At 40.6% G+C, this 27,622-nt stretch overlaps 1 protein-coding gene across 1 annotated transcript in view; it reads left to right on the top strand.

Moving 5' to 3' along the window:
* Positions 1–18,160, top strand: part of ano2b (anoctamin 2b) — a 47,057-nt gene extending 28,897 nt beyond the window's left edge. The window contains exons 18-28 of the mRNA XM_028420475.1: positions 1,796–1,870; positions 2,047–2,248; positions 3,396–3,507; positions 3,623–3,680; positions 3,764–3,864; positions 7,443–7,585; positions 9,405–9,557; positions 9,787–9,839; positions 10,301–10,479; positions 16,841–16,946; positions 17,789–18,160. Of these exons, the coding sequence (XP_028276276.1) occupies positions 1,796–1,870; positions 2,047–2,248; positions 3,396–3,507; positions 3,623–3,680; positions 3,764–3,864; positions 7,443–7,585; positions 9,405–9,557; positions 9,787–9,839; positions 10,301–10,479; positions 16,841–16,946; positions 17,789–18,160 (1,554 nt within the window). The remainder of the gene's footprint in view (positions 1–1,795; positions 1,871–2,046; positions 2,249–3,395; positions 3,508–3,622; positions 3,681–3,763; positions 3,865–7,442; positions 7,586–9,404; positions 9,558–9,786; positions 9,840–10,300; positions 10,480–16,840; positions 16,947–17,788) is intronic.
* Positions 18,161–27,622: the final 9,462 nt, after the last annotated feature.

Below are 27,622 nucleotides of genomic sequence, written 5' to 3'. Positions count from 1 at the left end.
CAGATGGTCAGTCAGTGGCACTCTGACCACCACAGTAATGGGGACGCAACAAAAACAGAAATCCAACTAATGCTTTTAAAAGGAAATATGAAGCTGTTGATCCAACTGAGCCCAGAAAGAAGAAGAAAAGAGCTTTTACTCATATTATTATAGTTATTGTGTTTTTTTATTGGATTTGAATCTTCCCTACATGCATTCATCACAAAATCTGAAATCAAAGTGAATGGCACCTCTCACTAAAGATATTTGCTGCAAACTGACTGTATTTAGCACTTAAAATGAAATATTTTTAACTAATAAAATCATTTTTATCTTCGTCATTTTGATCTGTGTCTGTCTCATGATTGTGTCTATTGAGACTTACATTCAGGAAACATTCCCTCACACAGTAAACACCATTTACTTTCAATAGATATGCTCATGTTTGAACAATATGGCTGAGGAAGCATACTACAGGCTGCGCAGTGCCATTTTTTACACTAGATGGTGCTGTTGCACCGCATCCTCAGAGCATACCAGGTTTCAGGTTTTCAGTCAATGTTCTGTTTGTGAAATACTTCCCTGCCTCTGTCTCAGCCTGTCTGTGTACTGTGCTGTGTGTGTATGCCTGTAATCACTCATGCTGGGGTGAGAGGGGGTCACATACTTGAGGATGGTGTGTTTAGCACAGGTCGAACCAGAATTAACCACAGACAAGTAGATCAGATTTTCCCACCAGCCTCAAAACGGCTCTTCAGAAACAAATGGGTGACGTCACGGAAGCTCTGTCCATAGATTTTAATGTCAATGGCCATAACTTACGGTATGCTATTAGCATACCATACACCCTAAGTGCGACTTACACTCCGGTGCAACTTATATATGTTTTTTTCTTCTTCATTACGCATTCTGGGCTGGTGCCCATCTGTAGTCTGAAAAAAAAGTACATGGAAAAGTCAACATGTAAGGTGATACTTACATCCTGTTTTCTTTTTGCCTACTGTCTTCTGTTCATTCATATGGTGTCCTTTTTCTTGCCTGTGTCTCTGTGATAGCCAGGAGGATGTTTATTTTCTCAGGAATAAGATAAAATAACTGTCAGCTTGTGTTGGCGACACCCTGACAGCAACACCTGCCAAAGGATTGTGTTAGATGACAAATGTTTTGGCTTAGGGGTTGTTGTGTTGGTTACTGTACACATGCTGATCAATAGATTTACATTTTTTTAAACTGTATCATATAATGCACTGTGCAGTAAATGGATTGGATGGAATGCATGGATAGATTTTGTATTTTAGAGTGCCCCCCTTCTTCTAGTCCTCATGCTACATAATGAAAGTCAAATCACAACTGGGTGTTCTACTCTAATTTTAAAAGTCGCCAATTTATTTGGTTTTGACAGTGACCAGCAAATGTGTAGAACATGGAGAGTAAATGCATTTTAATGCTGAAGGAATACTTGTTCCCATGCCAGATGCTGGAGGTCATCTGGACGTCTGACGTTCTATGGAATGAAAACATTTGGTCCGGGCTTGTCGCAGGCTGTAAACTGGTCTGCTGTGTTCTTTATGTCTCTCTGTTGAATTGTAGTTTCCTGTGAAGGCTGCTGCTGCCCCAACTCTGTATTCAGCTCTCATGAAATTATTTGATGGTGATGCTTTCCACATCATATTATTAACATTTATTCTTTAATCAATCAAAGTGTCTCTTTTGAAGTGTCACAGTACGGGGATCTGAGAGTTCGCTTTAAATAAACATTGGCTATTTTATGAGTAACAGGGACTTTCCCTCTCTCTCTTTGTGTCCTCTCTGTCAGTCTGCCATAGAGGAACTGACCTGGAAAGACCGCCTTCCTGGATACTTCATCAATGTTTCCTCTATCCTCCTTATGGTAGGTACAGAAAATCAGGTTAGCATTTAAACGAAATGTGAATGACACAGTTAATGTACATAACAAATTACAGACCTACATCTTGGACTTCTTCTTTAAAATATTTATTCCAGCCACTGCCCTGTCTCCATCAGCTGAGTAATGACTGAATTATTTATTTTTTTTTTCTTCCACAGTTTGGGTTGACATTTTCTGCAGTTTTTAGTGTCATCATCTACCGCATCACAGTGTCGGCCCTGATGGCAATGAGCCCTGACCCCGAGACCAAGTCCAACGTCCGTGTGACGGTGACGGCCACTGCGGTCATCATTAATCTCGTGGTTATCCTCATCCTGGATGAAATCTACGGGAATGTGGCAGTGTGGCTGACTGAGCTAGGTACAGGGATGCTTACAGTCTTCCAGCTGCAGAGTGTGGCTTTACAAAGTCAACACAATTCAGATGGAACAGCTAGCCTAGCTCTGGCCAGCTATGAGAACAATTTTCATACTTTGGTTTCTACATAAGAGATAAATTAGATGCTTAGCTTCAGAATGGAATTAAATGGATGTGGTCATAACCTGCATTTGGGACATACTAATTGTTAGTTCCTGCTTTTGCTCTTTATGCTAAGCTAACCTTGTCCTTAGGAACACAAGAGCGGTATCTTATCATATATTTTTCAAAGCAAGAAATTTAACTGTTTCTTTAAACATACTGTATCTGTTAGCTTTAAAGGTAGGGTAGGAGATTTTGAAAACTCAGTGAGAGTCAGCCAGATTTTGAAAGTAAACACACGCCCCGTTCTCTCGGAGCTCACTCTGAAGCCACACCTCCCAACCAGTCTGTGACTTCGGCCATCATGCACGTACCTCTCTGGTGCGCGCCGAGCAGGAAGAGCAGCCAACCAGCCAACTATACGCGCAGGTGCGCCTCGTAGGATTGGCTGGTGTTTTTAGCGTTTTATAGCTTCCACAGATGATTAATATTCTTCGTTTTAAAGTGAAACTGCCGAATCAGTTGTTATCTGATTCTAAAGAGAAGTTACACTAATTTAACAAAAAGTGCATCAGAATGAAATCTCCTACCCTACCTTTAAAAACACTCTGTTTGAAGCGTGACCAGGTCACTCGTTCATGATGGGAAATCAAGCACTTACTAATATCTAGGATGACGGTTAAAAACTTTAGAGGCCCTGTGTCATCCTGTGAAATATGTCATCATAAGTGAGTCTTTTTGCCTCTTAGAGGACAGTTTGATAAAACTTTGATGCCTTCATGCTCCAACCATCCCATCAGTCATCCCAGGAGGTTTCACCCACATTTACATTCACACTCAAGAAACAAGTGGGAAGGAGAAGGGTGTGTGTGTGTGTGTGTGTGTGTGTGTGTGTGTGTGTGTGTGTGTGTGAGAGAGAGAGACACTGAAAAGGGGCAGTGTTTTAACCTACTTACAACCAGTGATGGTCAGAATTCACTTGTCTTATGTTGTTGTGAGTTTTTATTTTTCATTGTCTTTCTCACATTCTACTTGTATTCATTTTCAGAGATTCCTAAAACAGACACCAACTTTGAGGAGCGTCTCATTCTGAAAGCCTTCTTACTCAAGTTTATGAATGCCTATGCTCCCATCTTTTACGTTGCCTTCTTCAAAGGACGGTAAGCCCTGAACCTCTGTGTCCAAAACGTAAGAGTGAATTTTCTAATGGTGCTGTAGTAATAATTAGCACAAGACTGGGTCCACATTGCTGGTATTGTTTGTGTGTTTCTGCAGGTTCGCAGGTCGACCTGGGAGTTATGTCTATGTCTTCAATGACTATCGGATGGAGGAGGTTTGTTTTTTTTTTGTTTTTTTTTAGAAATTGAACATAAAGTTATGATTAATGTGTAAACTGTGTGTATGTGTGTCCCTCAGTGTGCTCCAGGAGGCTGCCTCATTGAGTTGTGCATTCAGCTCAGCATCATCATGCTGGGGAAGCAGTTAATCCAGAACAACATCTTTGAGATTGGAATCCCGTAAGTGAACTGTTTTCTTCTTACTTTATGTGATCACAAGCTCAGACCTTTGACTACAGTTAAAGTTACACATTCTAAAACACATATAGTGCCTTTCAGAATTGTTGCCATTCTTTAATAAATATGAGCAAATCATTTATTTTGAGATTTTGAGGTGTGCTTTGATCCCGCTGGAAGCTTCCTGGCTTAGGTTGTCGCTCTAAGTTTTCCTTACATTTGTCACATATTGCTGTGACTGTGGGATTTTTGCCACCTTAAAGTTACTGTGTGATTGTGTCAAAGGAGTCCATTTACTCTTTAAAATGGTCCCCCTGTGCAGCATATGCATCCAAAGTCAGTGTCAGTGTTGCCCACAGCGGCGTTATCATCAATGTTAACATCAAAATGGCACCCACTGAGTTTCTCCGTCTTCATCTTAGAAGTAGGGCTGTAATCTCCTGGTCGACTGGTCGATTTATTAGTCGATACGTTCTGGCTCAAGCAAAATTCTGATTGGTCGACTTTTTGTAGCATTTTGTAGTTTTATCAGGAGGAATGTACCAAGTGCTGATGGGGGTGTTTTCAGCGCACCCGTTTCACAGGTAACAGTTGATCTTTGAACACGCCCCTTGTTTTCACTACCTTGGATTAGCCCGACCCACTAGAGACAGAGAGTACCGGCCCGGTGTTTTGCTGAATATTTATTTAGTTTTGACTGTGTCATTTAAGTCAGTCCTCCTCTATCATGTCAGAGAGATCTGCAGTGTGGCAGTGTTTAATGAAAATAGACAACGGAAAATATTTTGCATCCTGAATTTCCCCTTGCGGATCAAAGTGTCACAGCTCGACTACAAACATCGCATATCAGCTAAAAACGGAAGGCTGCCCTGTCCGTTTTGAGCATATGAACATTGACGTATTTCAATGTTTTAGTCTTAATAAATTGTTTTATAACTGTAGGCGCACCCGCTCGCAACAGCGGCAGAATGTTTCAGATACCCAGACCACACTGGATATTAAGTCTCCCCATCACCCAGACGCCATTCAGCGAAGCAGCACTCCTGTGTTCAGTGTCGCTTTGTGAGCAGGACATGTACAGAGCGACATGATATTTAAAATATGTTAAAATAAATAAAAATCGGGTCAAAACGATGTAATAATAAACAAATGAATTACTACTCTTCGTAGTCTTTATGTTACTACTACTGTTATTTGTTAACCTTTCCTGCTTCAGATTTTAGTTGTTAGTTAGTGGTTGATTACAGCCCTACTTAGAAGAGTTGTGCAATATCACCATCTTTAGGTCATTTACATCTCATAAAGCTGAAATTATAGATTGGTATAAAATGGTTTAATATGTCAGTAATTTGTCAGCATTATGGCACAATATTTCATAATAACCGTTTTTCTTTTATTATTTACTTATCATAAACATGATCATTTTGCTCAATGTAAAGGTAAGATTTTTTGTAAATATTTTGAGTCACATAAACAACATGCATATTCTCAAGCTCTTACAAGACGCCTTCTTCTTTTTCATTCTTCTAGTAACATTCCTTCCATGTCTGTACAGTCACCCTGTCTTGTGTACTAGCTCGCCTTTTACAAGCAAATCCCTAAAGTCAGAGGTCAACTCTGTTTATAACAACTGTCACACAACAGGTGTGCCCGGTGGCTTCAGGCTGTGTCGTTACTGTTGCCGTAAGTGCAGTTTTAACGCTGAACTGTTAGGTGATTCTTATCCAAGGCTGGTTTCATGTAGAGGAGCCACAGCACATGCTATCATCACACGCTATCTACACACCATCTGCTGAGCAGCTTCACAGTTGTCCACTTGAAAGCTTTCCCCACCAGCATGTTTTGTGATCGAATCCCACCAATAGACTCTTCTGATGTCAGAGCCGTTTGTTCAGAGGATTTAAAGGATGTGTGTTCTCATAGCACTGACATTCCTTTATGCAACACCCAAATACTAGCAGGGAGTCTTTCCTGGTCTCCAAAAGACTTTTGGAAACCTCGCCCTACTAAGGAACCATCCTTGACTGAAATACCAACAGTCTTAAACAGTAGGCTAGTTTACAGCACAGTCTTTAATGGTGTGTCTCAGGAGCTGCTAAGTGAGGATGTTATATCAGATGTTTATACAGGTTTGAACAATGTGTCCCACCATAAAAGCTCCTGTATGTAAAAACAGGAAGCTAAACAAAAGTGTACAGAGTACAGCTAGATGTACAGGCTAGGAATGAATATATATGCATGCACTAATAATGCCAATTCAGACAACTACATCATAGTTTTTGTTTATTGTTTATATAATTTATAGTTTTTGGTTTTAGACTTATGGTCTGGTGAAAGCACTGTCACCTCACAGCAAGGGGCCTTTCTGTGCTTTATCCCTGTGCCTGCGCTGGTTTTCTCTAGGTATTCTGACTTCTTCACACATCCCGAAGACGTGCTTGTTAGGCTAATTGTAATCTCTAAATTGGCTCAGATGTGAGTGTGGATTGTTGTTTGTCTATCTGTGCTGGCCCTGCAACTCTGAACAAGCAGGTTCTGAAAATCCGATAATACATACTAACATGTTACCTTTGATTGAAGTACATCATATGGGGTGTTTTGACCCACATTTGTCTTCCTCTGAGGATGGAGGGCTGTTGGCTGGACCTACATGTCTATGGAGACTTCACAGCAGCGTCATTTTGAGATCTTACTCATAGTGAGCAAACAAGTCACAACAATCACGACCCAGTGAATAATAAACGAACAGCATATATAACTGTTGCCTCAGCATGATGTATATTGTCTATAAAAGATAATGCATACCACTCGTGCACAGTAAGAGACCGTAAACTACATATTTGTCTTTTCACTACTCCAGCTAGACTTTGCATGGAGCTGCAGACTTGGCTGATACTCATCTGTAATCCAGCCCATTACTCAACAGCCAGGTTAGGTTTTGGTAGGATGCCTAACATTCTTCACAAGTTTTACAGCCAGTCCGGCGTGGCTGTAAATCATTATAAAGAGGCAAAGGAGACAGAAACACAATAAACACACACACGCACACCAAGAGTCCTGACCTACATCACTAGCCAACACCAATAACAACTGACTGTGTGTGAGTAAGGTGTTTGTGTTTCATAGTGCATGTGTGAGTTTATAAGAAACGTATGTGTTGACTGCCGTCCTGCATCCACTGTACAGACTCCCCTGTCTTTGTTTGATCGCCTCATAAATAATGCAATCAAGCATTTAGCTGCTGTTATTTTTCAAGCACACAGACGCAGCCACATGCATACACAACTCATGCAGTGTCTCTGCTCTCCCTCTGGGTTTCACAGTTTGTTAGCATCACACAACTTAAGGGTAGTCTCCTGCTTTCACAGTCCAATTCTGGCTTTTGGCGCAAGTGAAATTAAATACAAGAATTTCTGCACGGCTGTGTAGAATGTTATTATGTTTGTCTATTAGGTTTCACAAGCAGAGATTATGCCAGTCTCTGTTGTTCCAGGGAACATTTACTGTCTTTAATGGCTTTTATTTGTTCAGGAGACACATTTTTTCATGACATAATATAATCTTTGCCTCCATCCCAACAGGAAGTTAAAGAAGTTGGTGCGTGCATGGAAAGATAAAGGCTCAGCACCAAAGGAGAGGGAGGAGGAGAGGCCTCCACAGCAGTGGAACCTGGACTATGCCCTGGCTCCTTTTGAAGGCCTCACACCAGAATACATGGAGATGAGTGAGTCTGTACACACACAGAAAAACAGCCTCTGGATAAAGAGGAGTCATAGAGCGACCAAGTATTCCTGTACTGCACCCTGCTGGAAGGTGTTACATAATCCGTACCTACACAACTCATGAGCCCAGGATGTAATTGTCTGAGTGTAACTTTTTTGTGACCACCAACAATGATATACAATACAGGCTAAACACCCTAATCCTAATTTAGTTTGGAAACAAACATGTTATTTGTTGAGATACATTCATGAGAAAAGTGCAGCTGGCTAAAAATAGTCAAAGAGAAATGTACCAACATCAGTGTGTGAGGTTCGTGAAGCAGTAAAACTTTAGACTTAGAGCTCCTCTAAATATTTTGTTGAAGTTGTAAATAGATAATAGAAAGTAGAGCCGATAATGCATGGTTCAGGGTTAGAGATTTACAAATATCACTATAAACTAAAGCACTTCACCTGTTAGTGTGCGGAGATTTTATGTGAGATGAGATGAGCCAAAAGCTGGACTGATGTGGCAGGGCAGAGTGAGGAATGTCAGACATGTCTGCAAAGTTTAACATGCACTTTATGTTAATGTATATATGTTTATGTATTTGTGTGTCTATGTGTGTGTTGTTTACATGTGTATGCGACTGTGCTAGTGTTGAGGAGTGTGTGTGTGTGTGTCTCAGTCGAACCCATCAACCTCGGCTCAGGTAGATAAGTGAGGTTATTCTAAGCTTGCCCTGGAGCGCTCGCTGCCCCGCTGTCGTATTTTCTTCCTGGCCACTCTTTGTTTCTGTGTGGCATCCCGAGCTGAAGCCGTCAGTCTCCCGTTTGCTGGAAATCCCCGTTCCCACACTGCTTAAGTTGCACTGCTCCGACCCGAGCTGTGCATCAGCCGGAATCAGCCTAACTACCTTGTCTATCTCAGGTTTCCCTTCCACATTCTTAGGAAGCAGGTGGATTGATCATTAATGAAGCTTTTAGAGGAGTTTATTGCTACGCATCTTCCTGGCTCAGACCTGAAAGACCTGCTAATTTTTCATTCGATCTTTAACCATGACACAATTTCAGTGTATGAGAGCCTCTTGGTTGGATGATACAGCAGGTTACAGACTCTAGAGTAAATGAAGAGCTACATAATATACCTAAACCATGCCGTTTGGACCACTGGAGCAGAGTGTGGGGTGGATCTATGCTAGTCCCAAGAGCCCCTTTCTACAGTGCTTGACCCAGTATCTGCTCTCATCAGTTTACTGTTGACTGCCTAATGGACACAGTGCAACTGTGTATCCATAACCCATCTTAATAATGGCAACATGTTGTTAAATAGTGGTTTTTAAATTCACCTGTGCAAGACCAGTTGCCCTTTGCTTGCCTTTAGAAAGAATGCAGCTTTAAGGCTACATCCACTTCCTTCACCCTGTCTGTTCTCCACAGACCTGACTGCAGCTGACCTTCCTTTTGCTTCCACAATGCTGCATCCTTCAAGGTGCCTGGCTGTTAAGCTCCTTTACAGTTTACAATAGTGAGTGACACATCCTGTAAAACGCAGTGTTTATGTGGACGGGTCTGAGTTTAGCTGGTGCAGAGGAGGGTTTAACCTTAAAAGGGATGGAGATAGTCTGGACAGACCACGTGACTGCTGACCAAACAAATGCTCACAAATTTCAATCTGAAGATGTAGATGTTTCAAACTTTAGCTCTCGTTATCAGACACAGAGATGATGAGGCCTCCATGGTTTACTTATTCAATTCTACAGCTTGTCTTGATTTTCTATAAATATTGAGTTCCTCTACATCTGTAAAATGGAATGATCTTTCCTCTCTGTCTTTTCGCAGTCATCCAGTTTGGTTTTGTCTCTCTGTTCGTGGCTTCGTTCCCTCTGGCTCCTCTCTTCGCCCTGTTGAACAACGTCATCGAGATCAGACTGGATGCCAAGAAGTTTGTCACGGAGCTGCGCAGGCCAGTCGCCATACGCGCTAAAGATATTAGTAAGCTAATATAACAACAGAGGCTGTTTATGTTTAAACCCAATAGCCCAGGCAGGATGGCAGGTTTCACTGGTGTGATTACAAACTCACATTTCATCACTTTGTTGGGGTCATTTCTGGTCATTATGTCACAGCCTGAAGCCCAAGAAAGAGAGAAGCAACCAGGACAATATTAGACAAGCTCTTTCTGCCCTCTACCAAGCTCTTTCTGTTGCTCTTCTTTCCACAGGTATATGGTTCAACATACTAAGTGGAATGGGCAAATTCTCGGTCATTATAAATGTGAGTATTAAAGCAGTAGGTAATAAAGCATGAAATACAAATTCATTTAATCTTTTCATCTTTTACGAACTGATGAGGCTGATTTTTGAAAAACGCATATAATGCAAATCTGTGGAGGTCAAGGTGCATGTGTGTGTGTGGGGGGTTCTTTCTGTTAAGGATTTGTCTTTGGCTTGCTAACCAAATCCTACTGCGTTTACTTTTAATACTAAACAGATTTGCGCAGGATTGGATTCACAAACACACACTGTAGCTGCCCCAGGAACTCCACATACAGAAGATCTCCCAATACCAGTTAGGACAAGCTAAATAAATTCATTAAAGTCAGATGTGTATAATACATGGAAGATAGAGGGATGTGGATACAGGCTACGAGTACAAAGGAGGAACGCTGACAAATCACAAGTTTAACCATTTCTTGGCTTTTATCACTGCTTATGACTCTGCCTGTCTGTCTGCAGGCCTTTGTGATCTCCTTCACATCAGACTTCATCCCTAGGCTTGTCTACCAGTACATGTACAGCCCAACTGGCACCATGTATGGCTTCATTGACCACACACTATCCCACTTCAATGTGTCCCACTTTAAACCGGGAACGGCACCCCTACACAGCGAGCACGGACCCGTCAGCGTGTGCAGGTAACACACACACACACACATATACGCACACACAGGCATGATTAGAATTTTCTGAATTATTTCAAGTCTAGTGGCCATTGTTGGTGTGTTCAGTGTGTGGTTCATGCATTTAAAGCATATGCAGACACCCTTCACCATTCCTTGTTTTATACTTTTCTAATTGTGAGCATTTATGAAAAAGACATTTCATTTTTTTTATATCAGTGGAATTTAATTTGGAGGATTTAATCTGAGGGGATCAAATAGCATTGTGCTGTGTTGTCACAGATTAGACCTTTGACTTCAACAAAAATACATCCACACTCCCCTTCTAACTCTGTAACGACAGTGATTAACTGTTATATGATGCTCATTTCGAGGATAGTAACCATGTAATCGAACAGATCTTTTTTCTTTCTTTTGAGTTGTCCATCTGACTCTGTTATTGTCACCTTTCTTTTGATTTTTGTTTTCCATGTTGTATTTGAGCGGAAAAGTTAGCATGTGCTTTAGATATATGCGTGTTGCCCGGGAACAGCTCTGTGTTTGCATGTATTCATGTTGACGTGCATTATAAGACCAGACGCTGCTGCAACTGTCACCCAACAAGCTTAGTGTGAATTCCAATTGCAAAGTCAGACTTAGCCAAGACTAGCATAAGAGTTAGCATCTAACTTTTTTTTGGCCAGCTCTGACACTGTTTCCATTTTGTTTCATTTCATTACGACATTCAAGAGATGATGTTTTTGACCAGCCAAGAGCTCCCATAAAATCGGTTTAATACATTTCTATGCAGCCATACAATATTAGCCTTTGCATCTGTGACTTTCGCTGAAGACAGCAAAAAATGTCACGATATGATAATGATATATGATAAGATGAACCATGTTATTAGCTGCTAAAGACAGTGTACTATTGTATTTACTATGCATTTATCACTTACGCCAGTGGCAGCCCTCTCTTTCATAATAGCAATGTAAAGCGCTGTAGAAGAAAAGGTCATGGACGCTGGCGCCCACAGACAGCTGAGGCCGACCTGCTGTTATATAAGACAGCCAAGAATTATGATGTAAGAATGGCGTCTTTGTGTTGAATGAGTGTGATACGTCACATCGGAACCACGACAAGATACTGTAAGCCTTCAATGCTTATAGGCATGAAATTTGCAGACATTCCAAGAAGGGTTTGAGTAGTGTACACTGTATTCTGTGTATTCTGTTGTGTCGTGCATGTACCAGCATTGTATTAGCTCCTGATGTTGGTGGTCACTTACTCTGTGCTCAAGGCGGATGATTCAGCTCTGCATTTCAGATGCTCCTGACAGTTCATGCTTCTTTCTTTCTTGCTGTCTTTCTGACCCAGTTAATTTTGGCACTCTGACTGTATGGATGATTACATGCAAGAGGGGGGAAAAAAGAGGTCAAGATGGAATGAATGGATGGTTGATGGTGTCAAGCAGAGGATGGAGAGATGAGGGGTGTTATCGTACAGATGATCAGATAAGAGTGCAAAGGAATGAGGCTTCTTTTAAGACAAGTAAGGAAACTGTTGGCAGGATGGAAACATGTGGAGAGAAACGAAAGATAGGAGAGAGGTATTGTAGCTGGGTGGATGAATAGATGGTGTGACAGAAGAGAACCACCATGGTTTTAAATCTTTAATCAAATGTGAAGAGCTTTATTTATGCGTCAATAGTCAGAGCATCACTGTACATTTCTGAAGTCATGTTTTCACTACTGTATGCACCGTGAGCAAGAATGTGGGTAAACTATGACTTCTGCTTGGTGGTTAAAATTTAAAGTTGTTACCATAGACTGCAGAAAAGAAGTGTTTTGTCTTTAAAGGTGTGATGCACATGTGTTTTTGTGATAATTTATACCAGGCATTAATTATTACTACAGCCCGTTGCAAAATTTGAAAGACAAAAGAAGAGAAGTAGGGTATATTTAAACCAGGTTGGATATTTCTGATCCTGCATGTTAGTGTGTGATTGTGGAGAACACTGTAGTGCTGTATGTTGTATGCTAACTATGCCAGCTATATCTGAACTAAGATTTTTTTTTCTCTATACTAGGGAATTCTAACCGGCTACTCGCCAGGTTGGTGTTTAGCCAATGTTTTCTGTGGTGTGGTGGTACTCTATAAAAAGAACTAGCATAGCAAAACATCTGCATCCATCTATTTCTTCCCCATCTTCCCGGCAGAGTGATGTTAACGTGAATGAGAGATACAAACTACCATAAATACCTATACAATTTGTTATTGATGGGCCAGACACAGTTGTATAGGTGATGTTTATGAGATGAGAAATACTCAAAACAACAAACATCAAATCTGATTTCACCTTTTTTACTAGCTAATTAATCACACAAGAAAACACAGACTGAGGGAGGCTACCTGGATTTAGTGTGTGTGGGTGTGGGAATGATCTGCCTGTAGATTTATTCCAGGGTCCCAGAAGGCACGGTGTTGGCAGTAGCTGTTGCTTTCAGGAACACACACACTCACACACAGTCTCAAGTATCTCACGTACTAATCATAATCACATTGATAGGTCTTATGAAAGAATATTAAGTTAGATGCTCCAGTTGCTGCCAAGCTTCACAATATAACCAAACATGGAGCGTCTAGAAAATCCACACTTACACACACAGGAAGAGAGAAATAATATTTTATGGTTTATGGTGCACTTAAGTTAAATTGACTGCAGCATGACAAGAGGCTTCGTTTAACTGTAAAGTTCACATTAGAAGCTGGCTTACTCCAAAATGCTGTAAAATATTAGAGAGCGAGTGAGAGAAAGATGAAATGATCAAAGGGTAAAATGAGTTGAGAGAGAAGAGCTGACTCTCACAGGCAACATTCCTCACTCATGACTGTATAAGGAGAAGGAATCAGACATCATAAGACCCTGCTAACACACACACACACACACATTTCACCCTCTCCCTCTGTTATTTCTATACTGTTGGTCAAGTGCTTAGTGAGAGCTCATTCATTCTTTTTCATCTATTTAGGCTTCAGAGGAATGTATTCATGACAAAGTGTGTGGATGTGAAAGAGGTTTTATGTTGTGTCAGTTGTTTGAATGGGAAAGTCTGAGCTGAGCTGTCACGTTAAAGTGACATTAATGTGTGATTGGACTTTCCTGCTTTCCTCTTTGGATGTGGTATTTTGCTTTTTTAAACAAAGTTGACTAAAGCTATAGCACGAAAGGATAACAGTCTCTAAAAAGTGTTTGGAAAGCTTTAGAAAGCCTAAGGCTTGTGTTTAGAACAGAATAGAGAGAACTCTTTACAGTGTCAAGACAATAATCCATGTTTTGGTACATATAAATGTATGAGCTAAGTTGGTATCAACAGTAGGCCTATTTGTTTAATTGTTTTCATATCTCTGCTAGCTCCACACTGTACCTTTAAAATCACTTGGACAACATGGCTGATTTTTATTCTGATGTGTAAGACGTGTCTGTGGACAGACTGACTTCTGCATCACATCGACATTGTCGTGAAGGTAGTGGAGGTGGTTAAAATTTAAATCTCAGCTTTCAAAGCTCCTATCCGATGTGTTGCCAGTCAGAGACAAGATGTTTATGCTGTGCTAAAATAAAACTTTATCCACCTGTCTCTCTTCTTATCCTCTTTTTTAGTGGTCACTTATCAAGAGCTTCAGGCATCTTAGCATTAGATTCTTATTGGTTGATTAGGTTAGAACAGGGGTCGGCAGGGGTCGGTCAAAATATGCGTCACGGACGCGTCCTGTACGCAGCACCTGTGACACCGGACAAACTTGTGTTCGATAGTCTACATGCAATGACATTCCTGACACTTGTATGAACATGGAAAAGTATGCATTTGGAGTCCTGTCGATCTTCGGATCCTCATGCTTGTGCGAGTTGGTTTTTTCCATCATGAACTACATTAAAAGTAAACATCGCTCGAGCCAGGTCAGAGCTCGCAATCCTTTGTGAAAATCAAAGTGACGTCTTACAGCCCTGCAATGGATACGATACGCTGTGCCGTGACGTTCCAGAGCAGAAATCACATTAACCAGGCGAAAGAAATAATTAAACAAAATACATATTTTTATAAGCTGAACTAACGTGTTTCATATTCAGGTTAAGGAAATGAATGAAGGCATTTTTTGTTCAGATAAATATTATCTATATCTATCTATCTATATTATATATAGATTAATATTACCTTCAATTTAGTGGCCAAATAGGTGTAGTAATAGGTGTGGCTCCAAGAATTATGTTGTCAAATAATGGTGGCAAAACGACACAAGCATAAGCAAAGTTAACGTTAGCTATTTATTTTCATGGTATACAATTGGCTAGCAAACATATTAAAATGTGTTTAATTAAGAATTTGACCAAGCACCATCTCGATGACTGCTCTATAGCCATGTCTCTACATAAAGCACATCTTTGTCTCTAATCACAATCCTTCAGCGGTTACTGAAGGTGCATTTTCTTCCTAAAGATGTAACCAACACCAACAATGAGAAATACTGTCTCAGTTATTGTCTTGAAAAGAATGCTGTATGTTGTTGTACTTTGCGTCCCACAGGAGGAGGCAGCTTCTTTTATAATAGCTGTAAACACAGTCCAAACCAAAGTGTCTGCAGACTCCAGCCCAGCTGAGTCATCTCCACAGGGTTGGTAGATGGTCAGATAGGTGACCTGCTGCTCAACAGTTTAGGCCCCTCACTTGTGTATAGCTAGGTGTAAAGGCTTTAGTGGGATTTATTACCAACATATACAGTCCTTTTGAATTACTAGGAATTGCATATAGACTAATAGATTATCTTAAATTGACAAAAAAACATTAAAATCACACTGCACAACTGAATTAGTAAATCAGAAATATAGATAATTTAGAATTAGGAACATGCTAATTGTTTCTACAAAGCATGTGGTTTTGTGTACTTGCTCTAGTCTAGCCAGCACTGTTATTTCATTCAGACAATGGCATTTGCAGCACTTGTGTTTAGAGTAATCTACAAAAGGAGCTGGCAGTTTCCCCTACAATATACAAAACACATCAAAGCCTCTTATGAGATTAGAAACTCTACGTTTCTTAAGGGTTACCCTTGCTAAAATACTTATCAGAGTCAGAAAGTTTGAAAGGGACCTAAAGTGTATTTATTGTGCCTCAATCTAATGGTGCTATCAGTTTCTCAGTAAACATATAGGGCACTGCCTGAGAGCACAAGTAATACTGACCATCAGTTGAAATTGTGGAATATATTGAGTCTCACTATATAGTTAGTAGTGTGTGAAATCACAATCATACCCAGGGCCAAAGGCAAATCCTACATCTACACTTAAGTTAGCTTATGCATTGACTTTATTATGAGCCAGGTCTGTTACCTGCACCAATACAAACATGTCAGTAAAGCTGGATCCATACTCTGCGAGACAAAGAACTTTCTCCCCCGTACAGACGTTACGCCCACAAAATGACGTCATTTTTTGTCTCTGACCGCCCGCTGTTCCGCACTCTTGTGCACAGGGTCCGGGCCGAACTTTTTCTTTAAAGGCTGTGTGGCAACCATGCTGTGATTGGTCGGAATTTATTGTGGGCATGATGAATGTGGAGAAGCGCAAGGGTTTCAGGTGCAGAACACACAGACAGAGATTAGACAGAGATTTAGATGAGCAGCTGGCAAACAACTCCTGGAAGAAGAAACAGAGGAGCACAGAGGAGAGAGTCTGTCCAAAAGGTGGCGATATAAAAATTAATCCCAGTATTGATCACGGCGTTACAGTGGCTCGCGCACATTAAACACCGGGAGGCGGGATGTATTATTGCAGACAGTCATCCACACGTTCACAGAGTTAACTCACACAGACCAGAGGTCTGCTACAGTCAGCTACACTGATCTTCTATCTATTGTCATGCTGTACGCCCTCTTCCCTGAACATTATCAGCTCGTTAGGCCAGGTAACCGTGACTGTGCTCACAATTTGCAATACAATTGCATTGTCACCCTAGTGTGACGTGCGCTGCGTAGGAGGGTCGTATGAGGAGTTCTGCACACACACGTCTAGCGGAGTATGGTACCTCTGTGCCGAAAAGAACTTTTTTTTTTATCTCTTACCACCCGTGGAGCGAGTTCTCTGTTCTTTGTCTCGCGGAGTATGGAACAGCCTTAACAGTAGAAATAAACAGGGAGGCCAGTAACAGTTGTGAAACTGGTACTTGTCTATGTTGTTGGGTGCACAACACATGTCTTTATAGAAACAAGATCATAGGGTACTGGAGCACTGTGAGCACCTGCCAATAAAAACAGTATGGATGGTGCTATGCTTGGATTATCTGTTGATGAAGTTAGCTCATTTTTGCCTCACCATGCATGCATTTATGATTTGTTCTAGGTATAAAGACTACAGAGAACCACCTTGGTCTCCAGAGGCATACCAGTTCTCCAAACATTACTGGTCTGTCCTAGCTGCACGACTGGCTTTTGTCATCGTGTTCCAGGTACGTGTTCACTGAGTTTGTTAAGCTCTTTTTTTCTAGGCTCTTGTCATCTATTGTCCATTCTATATCTGCTCTGTAAATACATGGAACTGATATGTATAATAAGAAGAGATAATAAGAATATGTGTGTGCGTGGGGCCATTCATTCCAAACAGAGTAGATCACTAGAACATGCTGGACTCTCATTATCATGAGGAATATTACCAGATGCTTCATTCCTCACTGACATGTGCCTGCCACATGTCTTTCAACAATGAAGCTGTTGGAGGAGCGTCCATCACTACTGCTGCACTACTGCAATACAGAATTACAGGACCACTTAAATCACACCTGGAAAGTGCAAGACAAGAAAGTACAGTCAAGAGGCCTAGGGCAGTGAGAGAATACTTTGAAGAAGCCCCTAAATAGACCAGGGCAGGGAGAGCCCTCCTAGAAGCATTAAAGCATGGAAGGCACCCCTGGAGAGCATACGACAGGGAGAGAACACTCAAACAGAGGCAGAGGAGCAGCAGAGACCTCTGAGGGACAGAACACATCGTGAGGCACAGCATGGAAAGGAGGAGCTGCCATCGGTGGCTTGCAGAAGCAGGCTACAACAAGGCGTCCTGCGAGATGCTTTCCTGTGATATGTAGAAAAGTAACTGAGCCTTCAGCTGATTGAGACTTGACTTTGCATCTGAACTCTGCTCAGTATTTTTCAGTGCCAGGTTGCCACAACGTGGCAAGATATTTTATATTTTTTTTTTAGATATTCTTTTTTTTGTTATCACCTTGCCATGAGCTAATTCCTCGTATCTTTTTCTTCTTTCTCTTCCCACATCTTTTTTTATTTCCTCTGCCAGAACCTGGTGATGTTCCTCAGCCTTTTGGTTGATTGGGTAATCCCGGATGTTCCCAAAACAATAGTGGAGCAGCTTAAACGAGAGAAAAAGCTCCTTGTTGACGTCTTTTTGCAGGAGGAGAAAGAAAAGTTCCAACTTATCCAGAGCCTCTTTGGCCAAGATGCCACACGCCTCTCAGACAGCCATGCTCTCCCCCCAGGCCAGAGTGTCCCCATCACAGGCCGTTACAGTACTCTACCACCAGGCCCGGTGGCTGGCGATGGAGGAGGGCCGAGGACGAGGTGCAGGGCAGCCAGCTTCAGCCAGTTCAGCCGGAAGATTCCTCCGTCGCCCAGGAAGGAAAATGAGAATTCGAGACACACTGCAGTGTGACACTCAACACACACACATCATGTATGTGAGGGTTCTGGGCTGCAGGGATGTCGCTGTGGTGACTCTGTCCATGTACGTCTTTGCCCATGTCTTTTGTGTCCCGGCGTGTGTGACGCAGTGGTGCTGTGATTGAAACGTCACGGCTCACCTGAACGTGATGGTTGAAGTCCCTGGTGGCAGTGTGGGGGATGTTCACAGTGATTGCATGGGCACGTGTTGATCCTACTCGCACCGATTGTTCACCTGACAAAGTGTCGTCATTTTTACTTTTTGGTAAAACTAAATATTTAGTGAGGCTCATCAGCTTCATAGCGTAGAGAAGCAATAATTATTGTAATAGGCTGAACAACTGAATATTACAAGAACCTGGAAAAGACTGAGAAAGAGGAGAGAGATATGAATGGACAATGAAAACTTAACAAACATGATGGACTTTGTGGCTCAACATGGCTTATACTATGGTTATACGTGGCTTATACTCTACAGTATGTATTTTTGTTTACAGAATTTGTAGCAGTTCCACAGTTCTGTACTTTTTTCTCTATAGAATTCAGGAATCACTTTGTAATCGTATTGTCACTGATGACACAGCTGCTAGTCACTGAATCACATACCTAATACTCGGCATATTGATGGATGATGCCAATGTGGCAAGCTGCTGTTTGCCAGTCGTTCCAGTCTAAGCTATAGTGTTAGGATTAGGATATCTGTGAAGCAAAAAACACATCTGTCGTTATAGATATATGGACGTTTAGAGCTATGAATGAATACCTAGACTTTCTTCTAGTCTTTTGCAAAGCGTAAATTGAAGTGAGCTGAAAATGGTCTTTGTTTTTATTGTAAATGAAACAAAAACGTCGTCAGCATTCCGTTATTATGAAATACCAGACTGTATATTCTGATGCTCCTGCAGGTAGGAAATGAATCTGGGCTCCAACAGCCAAAATCAAAGCATACACTGTTACCATAAAAGAACTTAGACAGTCTTCAGCTCTTTAGAAACTGTTTTTATGTCATCATATCTGTTCCAGAGTGAAAAAAAAAACATTTGATCCATCTTTTGTTTAGACATTTTTTAGCCTGTTAACCACTACCTGCTGTAGAGTTGTTAACCTCACAACATACTAATCAAATAAGCGTTTGCATGTAAAAGTCAAACTAAACATAAGTTCTATTTATACTGTAGCAGCTAATGTACATAAACTAATGACACCGTTTGAAACTGTGTCTAAGCTTCTCAGCCTCTTAGCCTACAATGTGTACAATATAAGAGATTCAACAAACCCACATGGTGTTCATGTACTCTGAGGGATGTAAGACATGTATCCCTTTACAACATTCAATGTATGGCAGGATCTCAATATATTGTTATTGTATTGAGTTTTACACTTTTAAATAAATATGCTAACATACCATAGATAGGAGCACTACATTAAACGTTAGGCACCACACTAATTTTAGACGTCGGTCTATTCACCTATCTAGTACTTGGTCAAACAAGTAATTACCAAGGATAATGCTAATTTCTTAGCATAAATCAATTTTAATTTCAGTTCAGCTTCGATCATAGGTGTATTCAGAGTCCTGCACTTATGAGCAGGCGCCATCCTGGAACACCATATAGAGCGCTCTGTGTCTGATGTTAACTTGCCGACATACTGTACACCTTCAGTGCTAATTCTGAGGCCTTGTGACTTGCTCTTTTATTATTACCCAGTTCACCACCACGTCTATCTGCTCAGATAAGATTCAGTGACAGACTGTTAATGTGTTCACCCATCAAATTGTGGTGTCGATTTATTTGTTATACAGGCTTCTTGATGTTTAAGAAGAAATGTTTATCTTTATTTGTTTAAGGTTACTTTATGCTGTTGTAGAAATTTCTTTATGCAGAAATGTTGGTGGATGGTGGATAATTATGAACCCATTTTAATATGTGTGATCTGTTTGCTCCCATTTATCTATTATTTTTATCCAGAAGAGAAAAAAAATCATTCAATTGAAATTGCTGCCATCTTAAAACCAATATATTCTGATCTCACACTTGATATTTTTAAGACATTGTTCATTATCTAAGGTCCTTGTATTATCTGCTTGTAGAGTCCCCTTATGTTTTAGTTTTGTTTCCAAGAGTTTAAGTCGAGGCAACTGGACTCAAGGATTGTTTTTTGAAGACGTTTCACCACTCCCCCAAGTGGCTTCTTCAGTTCTGCAACTATTCTGGTTGGGAATCTGAGTTTTATGTGTTCAGGACCTCTGTGGGTGGATCTTGCAGGAACTCACATGACTATGATCTCTATAGTTGGTTAATGGTCAGTTAACGACCAGAAACTGTGTCTGGGCCATGTGCAGGACTAGTTGACAGCCCATCGTTAGAGTTTCAATGAGAGTGAAGTCTGCTAGGAAGGGATGAAGGGACAGAGTTCTGAATAGGTGAGAGCTGATGCCTCACTAGTTGACTAGTTGATGGCCCATCATTACAGTTTTAATGGGAGTGAAGTCTGCTAGGAAGGGATGAAAGGACAGAGTTGTAAACAGGTGAGAGCTGATGCCTTATGTTTTAGTGTCAGATGAGGTGAGAGTAAAGAAAGCAACATCTGGGCCCACATCCCCTGAGGTTTTTTTGGCAGAGGATCAGGTGTGCAAAAATGGCAGCTGTTTGAGTAATGCATCCTGCCAGAAACAAAAATCTGTTCTTTACCCCTGGCCTTTTTCCACCTCACCTTTTCTACCGAATGTCCCAATAAAGTCCTATGTCTTAAAGCAAAGATGAATCTACTTTTGGTCAAAAAAATGCTCTTATTATGTTGGCAAAACACTGTAAAAAAATCCCTTCCTTGGACTTCCAGTGCTTTTTTGTTGTTGTTTTGGTTCCTTGTTAGTGGAATGTTCCATAAGGATGCCCTGGTTTGGACGCCAAATTAAAGGACACACAAATGGTATATAAGCGTTATTGTTCTTTCTGCCATTTAGTGACCACAGAATGCTCAATATAGCTTAAAACTCCTCTTTTGATTTAACATGTCCTCCTGAACAAAATGCCACATCTGGTCAATACATCCACACATGGTCACAAATATGCTAATGGAATGTATGCATTGCCTTTGGCATACAGTACATTATGTTGTGTTTACACCGATAAGATCATATGATCTTACTGTCAGACATCATTCAAATATTACCCAAGCTTAAGTTTAGTTTTTTGTTGTGGCTAGATGTGGCATAAAGGTTAGACTTTAAAAACAGGAAAGAATGTCTTCTTTAAACACAAATTCATAACAACACATTTTACAAGAAAAAGCTTCTGTCTGGCAGTCGCCATCCAGATGAGGCCCCGCCCTCATGAACACAGATGCAGCTGAGGAAATGTTCCAATTTAAAGAACTGAAATATCATGTCGCATTTTTCTGGTGAGGATGGGCTGCTTTTAGCCTACTCTGTCTTTCCTACATGTGGAAGTCTTGGGGGCTAAAGGTTTGAGTAAAGTGATCAAATCTTATCACTCTCCTTGGTTAAACATCTACCTCTCAGCAGCATTTTGAATCAGTATTGTGGAGTTCAGTTTAGTACGTACAAAGTAGGAAAATAAATCATGTTCATGCTAATTGCTGTGCAATATTATCCCCTCAAAGTTATTCACAAAATGGCAGGCATTGTTGCAATTTATTATTATATATTACATGATGAATAAAAGCGGATTTATGCTGGAAACAAAGATAGCTATAGGCAATATGTGGTACTGGTCATGCTTTTATGTCATATGATGTGCATGATGGAAAACCTTAATCTTCTCAAGTAAATGTGTGTATGTGGTGTTGTGTACAATGCAGCTGTCTTTTCCTTTCTGTTATTAAGAATGAAGATTAACACACCTTAAATTATGTCTGAAATGTTGAATCTGGAAACTGTGCCTCAGTCATTCAGATTTTCAGTGTTTAAGTGCACATAGAATGCTCCCCGAACTTTCCTGATGTCATCAAAGGGAACACTGTGACATCATTTCCTGTTTGTGGCTGTAGAATGTTGGAACCATTTTGCTTTGGTCAGGAAGTGTTTGTAAGAAAAGATAAATCCTCTTCAACCTTTGCAGAGTTTTGACAGAGGATGAACGCCAATGTGCTCAGGTATGTAGTGAATGCTTACTGCTCTACAATGAGTAATTTAGTAAATCTGAACTGCTGACTTTCACAATGTATGCTGTGTGTTAACTGTTTCAAATGTTTCCCCAGCAGGTTGCTCTTTAGCTGACTTACAAATGTTTTTAAAGGAATTTAACAGTGGAAAAGGAGTCAGCAAGTCCAAAGAGTTGCCCTAACAGAAAAGCCCTGTGGTTAGCTCACAGGGCAGCAGCTGGAAATGAAACTGTATAAATCATCTTTCTTTCCTGATTGTATTATATGTTTACTTGTTTATACCCATCCTTTCATGGCACACAGTTAGCAGGCGTGCTAATAGCTGACCGGGCAGAAATAGCAGAGGAAGCATGCAGGGTGGTGGAAACCCCTGACATGTATAGAATGAGCAACACAGTGTCACAAGCTGCTCACATAATGCTAACATTAAGATCATAATCAAAGCCAGCTGCTGAGTTGTGGGTGGTGGTAAACACATCCGTCCAAACTAGCATACTGGGTTTAACATTATGGGATGCACATTCCTTGCGTTTATAATTAAGATAAGCCTGTGCAGACAACAGCAAACTTTTGCCAGGCCTGTTTAAAATCAGACCATAGCCTGGTTAAATGTTTTCTATAAAAAAACTAAGCACTGTGAACAGATTGATAATGTAACCACCCTGGATGCATCCCATCAGCTTCTCTAAATCCAGATTTTAACCTTTTTGTATTCATCAGTCTGATTTGTGTCTGATCTGCAGAGCATGCATGTGCCTGTAAAGAGGATTACAGATGGAGGTTTGACAGTCAATGTATATTGAAGCCTGCAGTCAGGCCATATGAAAAAAAATCTCAGTGAGTAAATATTTGGATTTCTAGAGGCATGAGCTGCAGAACATAAGCTGGGACCTTATGCAGCAGCAGCACGTGGGAAATCACATGAACCTGATTGTCTTTCTGTCCAGAAAAATGGGTTACCAGCCTAATCCAGTGAATTCTACATCAGTCTAAATATAACTAAAAACAATAGATTGACATGTATGTCAATAAAAAGTGTAACAAAATGACTGGAAAAGTTGTGTCATGCTCCAGGTGGAACATCTAATGAAGTTAATTGGAAACAGATCATTAAGGCTCAAAATTTGAGATGAGTGAGATAGAGAAAGCAGAAGGACGTGTGTGAACCCTATGGAGATGATTCATGTGATAACAAGTGTCACCTCTCAGACGATGTCAGCCGTCAGCCGTTGGTTCCCATCAGTCAATACATTAATTAATTTAACAGGGCTCTAAGATGAGATCATTGTTGACTTCTGAGCACACACACATGCACACACACACACTGACTGCTGTCTGCTGCTGTCACAGAGGATCACTGGCACTTGTGTGCAAGAAAAAAAAGTTATTAAATACCCCATTCTTGGAGACCAGAGGCACATTTTTTCCTCTGACTTTAATTCAGGATGTAGGAAAAATGACATGCCATAGAACTATTGGATATAGGCTGTATAAGTGCAGTATACAGGTAAAGAACAGTATATATAGTACATAACAGTGCTATCGTGAAGAACAACACATCTACAGTACTCCAGCAAATATTGATAGAACAGTTTCACATAGCATTGTGTGGTGCAATTCTGCTGTTGGTGTCTGTGCTTGTGTTTGCTGCCTCTGGCTAATCCTCGGCCTGCCCTGATTTGCCTACTTTCTAACTTTCATCCGAACGTGTGATATTAGAAGTAAAGAGTGAAATACCTCCACCTTTCAATATGGTATGTCAGAAACTCTTACACAAAACCAACACATCATCACACATACATACATTGATATTTCAATAAGGGCTCAGGACAGCACAAGTACCTGCTGCGCAAAGGTCTATGTGTACCAGAAGTGTTTGAGGTTCTCCCATCCAACGAGATGCAGGAGGAGGATGAGGATAGGTCTGTCTGTGCTTGCCCACAGTCTGGGAGGGAATCACATAAACCATCTGTGAATGTGATACCTGATCCATCAGGAAGGATGTATTTTTTAGTATTTCTTACACTTAAGTTGGTGTAATTTTTCATTGGCGAGAATATATAAAATCATATGAACTTTTTGTTCAGCAGGACAATCAAATGATGACATTGTAAGTATATAGGGGAGACCGGGGCTTGTCACACTTTTTACACTCTATGTTATAGTTCATCAGATTGTTAAAAAATACTTACCAAATCAAGGAACAAAGTCTTGGGCACAAAAGTATTCATTTCGTTTTGATATCTTTATTTTGTGCAGACTTATCAGCATTTAAAAAGGGGGTGGACACATGTGACATGTTGCCCTGTTAGCGGGTAAGTTGTCACACCATACGTCAAACATGTTTGGCATAAATAAAACAAGAACACTTCAGTTTAATTATTATGCCAAATTAAATTTAGCTAGAAAAAGTTCGATTAATCAATGAACTTGAATACAAATTGGCCAACTTTCCTCCCGCTGCCATTTCTTGTTTTTCTTGTCTAATTCCTGACAATTTCTTCTCCTGTGAGTTTTTTCTTTGTTCTTTCAAAAAACAATCACAACCATTAACAAGCAGATTCTCTGTGTCTATTATTGCATATACTCAAGAAGTGACAAGTTGCCCCAAACAGCCATATTTGATAATACTAGCCATATTTTAAAGTTAGCTTGAAGCAGCACTGTAACTAAAGTCTGGCCACACTTTACTCTCTCTTCTAACAGGTTCAAATGTTAAATAATTGATATTTGTGTCTTTAAGCAGACAATTACAAAAAATATTTAGTTGGCATTTTTTAATTTGACGTGAAAAATGGGAAATTTGTCCTTACCTCAGTTGACAGTGTGCTTTGGTTTTCCACTTACCCGTGTGACAACAAGCGCTGGTCTCCCTATATGTGTGATCATTATACAGCCAAGTCACACAACTATGACGTCACCACCGAGTTTAGCACTATACTGAAATTAATAATCCAAATTGCCATTGTCAACATTTGCAATTAAATTCTCACAGTGACATACTGAACAGGCACATAGTAAATATAAAGTTTGGGAGAGCGACAGCGGGCTGGAGGGAGGGAGACGGTTCATGTTTCTGTATGTCTGTGTCCTCAGGCACTGCTGTACTTCGCATTGTCACTCCTATACTCCTTGTTCTCTCTGTTTTCCTCCTCTTCACCTTCATCATCACTTTCTCTCTTCAGCTCTCTCAGCACTTTGTTCACCTTTCATGCACACAAACGCCAAACAGACCTGCATTAATGCAGCACATACTGTATGCAAACACATAACCAAAACACTTCCTATGAAAAAACATTGTACACATGCATATCTGTACAGCACACAACGCTGGAACTTGAACACCCACGCTCTCACAGAGCTCACAGCCAGGACACACCCTTCTGTCTGTCCATCTGTGTAAATACATTAACTTTGAAGTGTGAGAAGAGGGTGTGTGTGTGTGTGTGTATTACTGCAACTATTTCCAGAGTTTTCACCTCATTTATCTTCACTTCTACTCCCACCTTCCTTTCTTCTAAGAAAAATAGTGGACAAAAGAGACAGTTGGAAACAACACACTCCTTAATCTTAAGAATAATAATCTTATTGGCTGAGAAGGATTTTAGAGGGATTTTTTTGAATCAATATGTTTGCATATTGAACTCTTACTAACAAGTGTAGAGAATAGAATAGAATAGAAAATACTTTTTTCATCCCAAGCTGGGAAATTTCACTGCAGCAAAAAACAGTCACTCAAGCATACCAAAGAATAAAAAATATACCTCTAACAGTAAAAATTAAACAGTATAAACATGATTTACTTATATACATATAAGTCTAAATCGGTATTGTGCAATTTGGTGTGAAATGATATGATATACAAGAACAACAGTGTGCAATTTGAAAGTTAAAAACCTCAAACCTGTGCAAAATCTGTCCCTTACAGCAGTGAGTCAGTGTTATCTCTGGCACAGAGATAAGGTGTTGTACAGTCTGATGACGTGAGGCAGGAAAGATTTCCTGTAGCATTCTGTGTGACAACGAAGCTGCCTGAGTCTTTTGGTAAAGGCGCTCCGTTGTCTGTCCAGTACAGGAGGAGAGGGTGGTCAGGGTTATTCATGATGGATAACAGTTTGTTCTGTGTCCTCCTCTCCACCACTGCTTCAAACGTCTCTTTTCTGCAGCCAATGACCGAGCCAGCCTTCCTGATCAGTTTGTTCAGTCTATTGGTGTCACGCTGCAATGTAAGAGGACTAAGAATTTCAGTTCATCCTCACCGGAAAAACATGACATGACATTGATATTCAAGTGCTTGCAAACAGAACATGTTTCTCCAGCCGCATCTATGTGTGTGTGTTTCTGTGTGTGTGTGCCGCAGCCCCTAGGGGCTGGTTCCAAAAGCCTCACTTCTGCTCTCAATTGGTAAGTTCCATTCTAGTGTCAACTGTACAGTGAGTGAATGTTTTTTTTTACTTATATACAACTTATATATTAAGTCCTAATATATAATTATATATTATGCATAATTATGGCCTTGACCACTCTGTGACATGTGTGTGAGCTTCCTGCTTCTGTGATTCCTGGCCCAGCTCAGCTCCACTCTTGATCCCCTTTTTTGAGTGTATTTGGAGTTTTGGCTGAGTGTGACGCTACCAACGTGGCAAAGGTTGGAGCGTCCCAGCGCGTCAAAGCGGCTCTTCACAGAAGCTTTGTTCATAGTTTCAATATCAATGATTTTAACAGGATGTTTACCCTATCACCGTACCCTGTTTTTAATGCCTAACCTTAACCAGTAGTTTTTTTTTCAGCCAACTCCAACTATAATTACAGGTAAAACATCCAGAGAAAACAAAACAACTTGAAGCTGTGCTCGCACTACCCCCTCACTCATATGTTCCATAACACAGGAATAACATAATGTCATATGTCAGGCCATACATTCATATGTCCTGTTTAACCATGTGTCACATTTGGTGGATATAATCAAGCAAATGTAGGCGCAGAATTAAGCTAAAGTCACTAGAGGGGAGAAGGATGGACCCTGCTTGTGATGCACTGTGATAAAAGATATCTAGTTTGTTCATCGACCAGGAACCATAGCAACCAGGCCCCCCTCTCTCTGTTTAGTTTTTCCCTAAAATGTAAAACTATTCTTTTAGTATAAGTTTTAGCTTGGTGCCAACTACAGCTGAGACATAGCACTGGAGCCTTTCTCCACTGTCAAAGTTGTGATATTTGTACACCCAGCCCAACCTACATATGAATTGGCAGTGATATAACAACATCATGGGAACCAAACACTGGTCAAGACAAGAGTGTTTACATCACTCACCATCTGAGTTTGTTT

The sequence above is a fragment of the Parambassis ranga genome, chromosome 2 (assembly GCF_900634625.1).
Source record: "Parambassis ranga chromosome 2, fParRan2.1, whole genome shotgun sequence".
In the NCBI taxonomy this organism is placed as follows: domain Eukaryota; kingdom Metazoa; phylum Chordata; class Actinopteri; family Ambassidae; genus Parambassis; species Parambassis ranga.
This window is presented reverse-complemented; position numbering and strand designations above follow the sequence as displayed.